The 11,042-nt window shown below is 34.9% G+C and overlaps 1 protein-coding gene across 11 annotated transcripts in view; it reads left to right on the plus strand.

Annotated features, from left to right (window-relative positions):
* sei (potassium voltage-gated channel seizure) overlaps positions 1–11,042 on the plus strand; it is a 153,193-nt gene that overhangs the window by 125,947 nt on the left and 16,204 nt on the right. For all 11 annotated transcript variants that reach the window (XM_018457746.1, XM_018457764.1, XM_018457802.1 and 8 more), the window contains 2 exons: positions 7,698–7,941; positions 9,799–9,980. In XM_018457746.1, coding sequence (XP_018313248.1) covers positions 7,698–7,941; positions 9,799–9,980 — 426 coding nt within the window. The remainder of the gene's footprint in view (positions 1–7,697; positions 7,942–9,798; positions 9,981–11,042) is intronic.

Below are 11,042 nucleotides of genomic sequence, written 5' to 3' on the forward strand. Positions count from 1 at the left end.
CGGCCGCGGAATCGTGGTGAGAACGCGGAGAGTCGGCCGAAATTAGATCACTTCGCGAAGTCCACTGGAATTCGTTCGGCGTCCTCGAAAGTCACTTGGCTGGAGCATATCTTCCTGCACAACACGCAAAATATAATAGCAGCGACAATTGCCGTTATTACCGCGTAATTCGATTTTTCTACGAGAAACGAAATGATAATTCAGCTGAGGAATAGTGTCGAGGAGGATTCCATGAAATTTCTCAAAAATGTCCTTTTTAATTGAACTTAACTAAAAGCCGGATTTTCTCTCGATCTTAAAGATTCTCCAATTGAAAAGTAAAATATTTTATATCGTGTGAGAGAATTCAATACAGTCATAAAAGTCTCTCTTGTGAGATTTGTTGGAAATTAATGGATTGGAATTCGAAAACCCGAAGGTTCCTTCTAATTGTAAGTTTATTTTGATGAACATCACCGTCGCGTATTTTAAGTCGACCCTTCTGTGGGAGCTTACACCCAAAATGTGAACAGAGGAAACTTTATGAAATTTGCTAAAATTTTCTTGACATTTCCAAAAACCTCAAAGGCCTATTCGATTGGAGTCAGCCAACATTCAAGATTTCGTTTTAACACTACAATCGCAAATATTATCGTCGGTATTTCGAAGTATCGAAAAACTCTTACCCCAAAAGATTTCTCAGGATTACGTAGAAATCTCCGAAGAATCTTCGTTTGATGTACATAAATAAACAAAAAAATTGAAAACGGTTTAAATTCTAATTTAAATCCTGCCATATTGAATTGATCAATTTAAGTTAAAAGCAATCTTTCGATTATCCACATAAAATCACGAGAGATTGAGCAAATCTCACTGTTTGTCATCTAGAGATATTTGGAAATTGGAAGTAATAATGTAAATTGAGCGTAAAAATGCTACTCAGACAAATAGTTCCACTGAATAATTCAATAAGAATGTTTATGACCGATGTAACGAGGTGTTAAATTTTCGCGTTCAAACATGGAGACGGTTCTTTGAACATATACATTCAATGCTTCTTCAGTTCTACTATACCTCGAAAGCCTCGACTTAAATACTATTTAGACCGAGGGTAAGACCTTTTGACGGAACGTAGAATCACGGAAACACACTAATACACAGACTCGCTTTGACAAATCGATCGGACCTCCCATAAAGACGACATAAAACTTCCTCTTTATCCTCGTACTCGTGAAGAAGCTTACGAAGCTTTCCAACGATCGACAGATGTTGTTTAAACAGGAAATACGATCTACCTCGTATTTTGCGTTTAGAAATGCGCATAAAGATTTTTATACTTGATTTAACATCAAATTTTTCAAGTCGTTAATATTAACGAGGACATGTAAAGTCGACTTTTTTAAAGTCGGACATATGTTAAATCTGATACGGAAATAATAAATTTCTTTCCAAATCTTTTGTGAAAAGATCCTAAATAAATGACCATTATATCGAGAACAGAGAGAAACTGATGGGAGTTTGTGATGTGTCCCGCATGTTTTCTTTTTCGAGATACAAACCAGATGCGCAAAGAATTCTTTGAAGGTAGCATCCAGTTTGCCTCTAGTGTTTGCTATCAGCTGCAAGTACTCTAGAACTTTGGAAATTTCAATCAACTGCGGAAGTTCCGTTCATAATATGAATTTTATTTCGCGCACCAGACATCTCGAAGAGACGTTTGAAAATTGTTTAGCGAGAAAGTTCGAAAAAACGCAATAGTGAAACAGGTGGTTTTCGCGACGTTGTTTATTTTCATTTTGTGCGCATGCTAAAAGCATCAAGATATCGGCAGCAGTGGTAGCGTCCGAACGAGGTCCGCCACGGTTGAGAATGACACTGGAATTCTTCGTGAGAGTATCTGAAACCATGATGCGCTCATATTTCTTAAAGGGAAAGAAACAGAAGTTTGGCTCGACCCTGTCGACGGTAATCGATGTTTGTATTACTTATAATATTATTTTAATATTTTATTTTAATAGAATTGGGAAATATACAATTACCTTTTATACGAATTTAGTATTATTTCTTTTGCTGCTACAGGCGCCTTTAGACGTTCCATTGACATTGTTGAGAAGGTGCTGCTGTCGCTTAAAGGCGATAAATTAACATTGTTAAGATGGTACTGTTGACATCTAAAAGTATTTAATTGACGTTGTTGATATAATAAAAAGTGTGATGTAGGATTATTTATATATTTTGAAGTATATCATCCAATAAAGTATTAAAGTTATTATTTTCGTAAAGTTAAATTTTAACGTCAAATGTTTTTACGAAAATCACAGTTATTAAAATACTATATTAATTGTTACTTTTATAATAAATACTTATACTTGAACTTAAATAAAAACGAATTTATTAAATGAATTTATTAAGAATTTTTCTTTAGTGTAATATAGTTTTGTATTTCCTACAAAATGACGTGTGTCAAAGAAGTTTTGTCATCTCTAGCATCAGTCACGGCTGTATGTCTAATAATTTTTATTATTGTGACATTTATTACAAATATAACTTATGATTTGATAAATTTAAATGACTGATGAAAACTGTGTAAGTTGAATATAATTTCGCGTTTCTTTAATGTAATGATCACATTAAATGCATTTTGTATTATTTAACATCCAATATGGTCGTCTTTGGCCGTATTCTAATTTGAGTTTAAAATAAGTCTTTATAATACTTATTTTGAAGCTTCCACGAGTGTTTTCTTCAGAGAGTCAAATTTGCGGGTTATCGCCGTATCGTTATCCATTGCTAAGCTAACCGATACTTTGTATCAGTGCGTTCACCCTGATGAAGTGAACGGCAAGATTCACGAAATGTTGGTATTAGCAATCGATGATACACACGGCAAATTCTTTGGCGCCTCTGTTAAAATAAATCATTTTGAAAAATTAAGGATTTTATTTTTCAAAAAATTCTACAAAATTAAAGAATTTACAATTTTTTTCTTTTACTTTACGGAGCAAAATAGGTCTATAAGAATCATCATTCAGGTCTTAAAAAATAAAAACTCTATAAATCAGTGTAATCTTTGATATTAAATATGACCAATAAATTATTTTATTTTTATAAATTACTTAAAATTGTATGTAAACAATAAAAGAGACTATATTATTACATTTATTTGCGTATATTATAAACAAATGTTTACATTTCTTGTAGCTATACACATACATGTTACGAATTTTTTGCATTATTACAAAAGAAATTCAAAGTGAAATTTCTAAAAATTGAAGGCTGATGAAATTTCTTGAAAAATATATCCTTTTTCAATGTAAAAAGCCCTACAAAATACAACTATTATTTGTTGTGAAACATTAAATATTGATCAAATTCGTTATTCAATGTTGTTATTCGTCAATATTGTGATTATCTGAATTCTTAATACGAATCTTTTCTGTTTAAATACGAATCATTATGAATATATTATTTAATTACGAATTATTACTGTTTAAATATTATAGTAATAAAATCGTATTAGCATTTCAACTACGCAATTCGTGATTTACTAAGTTTACTTTCGCGATATCTATATACTTTTCTCTCTCACATATCATCTTAATCTGTTCACATTGTTTATTCACGTTTATTAGGGCTAGCAAGTGACGAACATGCTCGTCCAATTTGCAATAGAATGGTGCGTACATTCCACTTGGTATCGATCGTAATATTGCGTAGCCCGGTGCAAATCCAACATACGCATTCATCGGGCTGACCCGTTATGCATTACGAGGCTGTATATCTCAAGAACGCTAACAAGAGCTTTGACAGGAGCTTTCTTCCCGTTAAAACGGATTATATCTCCGCGCTGTTACCGACGCGACCTCATTTTCAAGGTAGCACGTCAAAACACATCGTTCACGGCAAAAATACGTTCAACTGCGTGGCACGTCCATATGGCAAACGTCATTGTCTCGCGACGCTTGATCAAATTAGTTCAGGATATATATAATAAATCCCATCTAATTTCATATTTAATAAACGCTCAATATAAAATCAGTAACTATCGTTTTATTTTCATTGCTAAAAAGTGATTTTGAATGCGACGCTTAAATTTCCTATTTTACTAGTGCGACGCTATATTTATTACACAAGGTCGTTATTTACATAATTCAAAGAGTATTTCCGAGCTTTATGCATAGGGATTCCAGAAGTTACTTTAAAAGCGTTCTTATCGTTACAGAAGCTACAAATACATATTTTACTTGTATATGTCAGGTACATATTTACGCGAGAAATGAGTCTGCAAATATTAGATCCGACTGTAGAGAAGTCGGGCCATCGTAAAGGAATGCGTAATTGCCTATCGTAAAGCGAATTGAGACTATTGTATGACTTTCAGTAGAAGTACTCTGAAATTTGTCGGAGTTATGCGCCCGTCTTTTTTGTCTCCACGATTTTGCCATCGCACAAAGTTTTAAAGACTTCTCTTCGATTTCACATCAAAAGTCTTTGCGAATCCCTTTTACAACGCAACAGTTGTCTGGGTGATACTAGAATTTTTGAAAAAATATCAATTTTGTACCATTACGCTTGTAATATTTTTCGAGCTACTTATTTCCACGCTATTTTTCCTGGTTCGTTGAACATAATTAGTAGATTATGATCACGTAACGCGGTAGTTATTCAATAATTCCAGGTCATGGCGCGTGGTAACTAGCTAATGCTATCCGCCTCATCTTCTCTCGTATGTTCGATTACTTCATCTCCATTACATCTAAATGAAGCGTCTTGAATTGAGGAGGAATTCCACATAAACATCCTCATAAATTAATAGTGCAAAAGATTCTTTTCTGACATTTTGAATTTTTTCGCCATTTAATAAATTATTTATTTAACATTGTATTTGAACTTATCCTAGTATTTAGAGAAGATAATTGACAAAACTTAACCTTCCAAGGTTGACGTCAAAATCTATAATGCAGTTATTGACGTTATCTGTAACACTCATTTAATTTATATTAATTAAAAGATACTAATTATTTCAAAGAACCAAAACTCGTATTTAAAAAATGAACACTAAATATATTTTAATAAGAATAATTCAAATTTTTGCAAATGTAACATACAGAAAATTGAATTGTTTGACATGTTTGACAAAAAATTTATAATTGAATGAGTCTAGTATATCCATCGAAAACTACGGAGCATTAAAGAAAGAATAATGCAAAGATAAACAAGAAAATATTAATTGAAGAAAAAATTGATGCTATTTTTACGATGTATTTATTAAATTAGATGGCATGTGTTTTCAGAATTCGTTTTACCTTAAAGCAGAAAAAGATCCCTTGTAGCTTATAAAGAACGGCACAAAGTATTGCAATAACTCCGGGTCATTGGAATGAGGTCGCCCTCGCGATCCTTCTCACCTAACATCGGGCGTATGAATAAAACATGACCTACCTGAATTTACATTCTCGCGGCTGTCTCTGACGAGCCAACCAGCGAGTTTCTACTTCGCCCTCCTCTAACCCGCCTGACTACACGCTTTCTACCAGATGGAAGCTGATAATAAAAAATCGATAAAGAAGCTAAAGAAGAAACTAGCGAACTATCCTGAATCTTCTCTTTAAAAATATTTGTAGCGGAATGGATTTACTTCTTATTAGATGTTGAATGTCTGATAAAATGGATGAGATCAGAATGTAAGTACAATCGCGTTGCTCCAAGATCAAAATTCGATGATAATTGCGTATAATTAATAAAAATGTCGAATTTGTTAATCTAGAAAAATGTATGTTAAATTTAAAAAAAAAAGATATGGCAACATATTATTATTTAGAAGTAAGCATAAAACACTAAGTAAAAACCAATAATAAGGACTTATAATAATTAAAATAACTAATAAAGAAGATCAAATAAAAATCGAATGCAGAAATTGGTCAAATAATAAATTTAAAGTAGGCTAAATTACGCAATTCGAAAGTTTATTCGAATATACGGAAGTGTAGAACATAGTGTTAGTAAATACTGGTCTAATAAGATTCTTATTGAGTAAATATTGCGTTAGTAAATACTCGGAATCACCAGCATAAGATACCAGCAACGTGATGGTAAATAATGACATCCGTATCAGCAATATCCTATTTTCCATTTTTATCAGCTTATCGGTCGCTTATCCGTCGGGGGGTTGATAATAATAAATCGACGAGCACAAGGGGATGAAGAAAGAGGGAGCAAACTACGACTTTGCCCGGGATAGGATCGTCAGTTCGTGTTACGAGCCTCTCGAGTGCGGGTTACCGTTATCGAACTCCGGAGCTAATTCTCGTCAGATTAGACGACCGAAGACTCTCGGCGGCTCAGTGTTGTACTTCCGACACTTCACGGACCGAAATATGCTGGCTAAGGGTGTGACGGCGGTACTACCCTAACCGCACACCGCTTCTCGTGAACGGATACCTAGTCAAGCCAACCCCGAGCCAATCGAACGAACGCCTCCCTTCGTCGGGCCGCATTGCATCAGTGTTAAACTGACGCTCGGACGGCACTCTTCCGGTTCTTCCCGTTCTTCATGTTCTCATGCGCCGTAAACAAGGGTCCCCGATTTCGAGCGCCGCGTAAGATCGATAATTCGAAATATTGCTCGTGTTTCGGGAGAGCTCCCGGTCCATTTCATCGCGCCCGTCGAATCCGCGAAGTTACGCATTCAAAAAATTTTATTCGGTGATCGATAGTGATTGCTCCCGGGGGGATTAAGTTGACGTTTCCAGTATTTCTTCCAATGTCGTGTGTTCGGCGCAGAATATCACACGCAAATCGCGATCGTTTTCACGCTTTATATCGGGTAACGATTATTTGGTATTATGACGGAACCGAGTACGAAGCTTTGAAAGAATTGCGGATTACGATAGCGAACTAAGTGAATAAGCTCCCGCTCGAGCACGAAGCCAGGTGTTTTAAGCTTGCTTGCCTGGCACTTGTAACGATAATCCCTTGCACGAACACCCTCAATCGTCAGCAAATTGCCCGGAAAACAATAGGAAATAACATATTTGGCGGGGAAGAGTTCACCAGCTTTAGTGGCGATGCTCTCGGAAATGTGGAGCAGTGTGATTCGAAAGATCTACTTTCATCCACCAGCCGGATCGGGTTGACGAAATGGATGTACGAGAAATTTTGGCGTAATTTATTCCCTTGGACAGATCTCCTATCATCGATTTATGTCTCTATTAATCGATTCTCGGTGAATCGCGCGCGTCTTAAATGGCAGAGAGTTTAATAAGTAATTCGAAACGCTTCTGCACTAGACGTGTCAGCAAACAGTCTCGCTTCCGTACTCTTCTGTGTATCTTGTAAGAGATGTGAAAGGCTGCTCATATAGGATCACGTTCCACGCGTGGCGTCTTATAAGTGTATTTTATTCGCAATGCAATTTAGCACGAACAATGTTGAGCTGGTAGCAACGCTACACCATGTATGTCTGCGATAATGTTACCGGAACGTTCACCGTGAGGTACATAAACGACGTACTGATGGGAAATTTTCTGTTATCTCTTTGAAACGTGACACTCTATCGGACCGCGTTAAATTTATATCGATATATAATACGATGGGGACTTCCTTTTCGACGAATAGTATTTTATGAAATATTTCACTCTACGTGACGATTTGGAGTGAAAAAATGTAAAAAAAAATTATGCGAACTTATCTTAAAATTTCAATATCGCCTGTCGCAGGTGCTGTCCCTCGGAGCAGACGTTCTCCCGGAGTACAAATTACAGTCCCCCAGAATCCATAAGTGGACCATATTACACTACTCGCCGTTCAAGGCGGTCTGGGATTGGATTATATTACTACTCGTGATGTACACCGCCATATTTACGCCGTATGTCGCCGCCTTTGTTTTATCGGATCCGGATTACAACAGCAGAAAGAACAAGAAGTACAGTGATGACCCCATCGTTATTATAGACTTCATAGGTGAGTCATTATAGCAAAATTGATTATTTTACTTTTAGCCTAAAATTGTGCGATTAATAAAACTTCAAAATAATTAGGATATTGATCAGGACGTTGGTTACTATTACAAGTGCAATTATCATAGTAATAACAACAATAATATCTTTTTCTGGTTAATTTGGTGAGATGGTTTAATAGTTGCCATAGCTTTCTTAACATTTTGAGACTTGAGTGAAATTTATAATATAAGTAAATAAAATATAAGGATGTTGAGAAATTATTGTAAATGTAATTGTGATAACAGTGATAATAATAGTTTTATGTCGATTAATTTTAATAGTGATATGATTTAATAATTGCCATAGCTTAACTTTTCGGGACCAAAGATAGATTCTATAATAGAAATAAGTGAAATAAAAATAAGCAGTTACGTATATACTTAAAATAATGACATGTCTATTACAAGTGCAATTATGATAGTAGCAATAGTTTTTATTTCGGTTAATAGTTTTTATTTTTTTAATAGTGAGATCGTTTAATAGATGCCTCAGCCTAACTTTTCAAGACTAGTGAAATTCTATAATAGAAATAGGTAAAGTAATATAAGGACGTTAAGAGACTATTACAAGAGATTATTACATTCGCAATTATAATAGTAATAATGATAATACACTGGAACCTCGTAATAGCGAATTTCGAAATAGCGAAAAATCCCTTCCGTGAGTAGTATGAGTGAAGAGCAGTATCCACTAAAATCTTGAATTTTATTGTATTGGAGTGAAATATAGCGACTTCGTTATAGCGTTTAGACACTCGAACCGCGCGCTATTACGAGGTTTAAGTGTAATTTTTATTTTCGGTTAATTTAATGACAAGATGATTTAATAGTTGCTTTAGTTCAACTTTTCAGTGAGTAAAATTAGAATTTCACTAAAACGAAATTCTATAATTGAAATAAGCAAAATATTACACATACAAAAGCTATTTGAAAAATAAAACTGGCTCTTAGAATATTAAGTTTTGATATCGACGCTCGAATAGCACTGTATGACATTTCATACAATGTAGGATAACACGTGTCACGACTGTCTGAAATAATAGAACGGAAAGAGAGATAATAGTACGGGAATAGAATAAATGGAAAAGAAATCGGAGAAATGTTCAAATGAATAGTTCTGGAGATACTATCTGACGTTATTTCGCTTCAAAGATCGGCTTTCATTGAAATTTTGAAAAATGTAAATTTGAAAAATGTACACTCAATATTACCGAAATGTAAAAATAAAATAAAGATTAACGATTTCCTTTGATGCAAGGGAGATATATGATAGATAATATGATAAGATGTAATCTATCATATATGAGCAGGGAATGGAAGTAACTCGTTACTTGTAACGAAGTTACAGTTACAAGTTACTTTTTTGGTAACTTTATTGGTAAGTGCGTTATTTTTTTTGGTAACTATAACGGTGATATAGTTACATTTTTTTGGTAACGGTAACGAATTTTACAGTTACTTTTATCATTACTTTACACACGATTGGACACGGTTCGATTCGACACAAGCCATTCATAGTGCTTGAAACTAAAAAGCCTCTAGACACTCATCCGCTGTGATTAGTGGTCATCGATTTTTAAAAAGTAATGGAAAAATAACGAAAAGTTACTTCCTCAAATAACGGTAACTGTAACGAGAGAGTTACTTTTAAAAATCGGTAACTAGTAACCGTAAATTGTTACATTTAAAAAGTAACTTTCCATTCCCTGTATATGAGAAATACATGATAGATTATGATAAATTATGTTTTATAATTATAGAAGTATTAGAAAGTTATTGATTTCTTTTGAATATATCAATTTATTTATATATTTTTTTAGTTGACGTCACATTCATCGTGGACATCATCATAAATTTTCGCACGACGTTCGTCAACAGCAACGATGAGGTGGTCTCCCACCCTGGTAAAATTGCCGTCCATTACCTGAAGGGTTGGTTTATCATCGATTTGGTAGCTGCCATTCCCTTCGACCTCCTACTCGTCGGCTCGGACACTGACGAGGTAAATCCCATCGCACGCTTTGAATTATCTTAGATTATCTTTCTACCAAGTCGAATCTGGTGTTCAAGAGACCACATCTTATCCCGATGATACTAAAGCTATTATTTATGAATTCTTTAAAGTTATGGAAATGAAATTATAGAAATTCATATTTTTAATAGATTACGTTATGTACACATATCCTTAAATTCAAACAAATCAGAACAGAAACAACGAAGATAATTTGAAAAAAACGGATTTGCGAACGCCAGATTGTCAGACAGAACTTTCTAGAATGTCGGTGTTAGCTGGTAAATATGATTAGGATGACATGCCGAGTCCAAGTTACGTGCCCATAGATGTGACTTTACCGGACTGGTGCTTAGTTCGTTTCTCCCTATTTTCGACCATTTCTCTCGGTGTTGAATGATTTCGTTTTCCTTTGTCGAGAGTTAGTCGAGTCGTCGTGTTAATGTGCACACAATGTATACGTACGGACGGCGAGATGTTCTAATGGCTTCTCGCTGTCTGGAATGATTTTACACAACGTTGAACGTGTGCTACACGTGCGTCATGGATCAGTCACATAGCGAGGTTCGATTTTCCATTTCTACGTTCAGATTCGTGTTAACAGACAGAATTATAGCTGAACTCACCGACAAGTAACTATGCCACGTTTAGTACCAATTATGTCAATCATAAAGTTGCGTATTACGCGAGATGCTACGCGTGCGTAACTTGACACAGATAAACAATCCCTTTGTCTTGAACTGGCTCGTACCTGTACGCACACGTATGCATACATTCTTCATAAATATGTAAGTAAACATATAGTTTGTCGCTGTGAAAATTTCTGCTCTGATTGTCAAAGTATTAGACTATACATATATCAGGTTTTCGTCAAAGTTCTTTTCTACTTTTTTTATCATTTCTTTTTTGTTCGTTTAAGTGATTCTTTTGGATTTTCTCTTATAAGTTTCTTATGAAACTTCTCTTACAAGGTCTTTATTTATCTCTCTGTCTCTCTCTCTCTCTCTCTCTTTCTCTCTTTCTCTCTCCCCTCGATTTGTGTGAACGATACAG

This window comes from Mycetomoellerius zeteki, unplaced genomic scaffold (genome assembly GCF_001594055.1).
Source record: "Mycetomoellerius zeteki isolate Tzet28-1 unplaced genomic scaffold, Tzet1.0 scaffold114, whole genome shotgun sequence".
Taxonomy (NCBI): Eukaryota; Metazoa; Arthropoda; class Insecta; order Hymenoptera; family Formicidae; genus Mycetomoellerius; species Mycetomoellerius zeteki.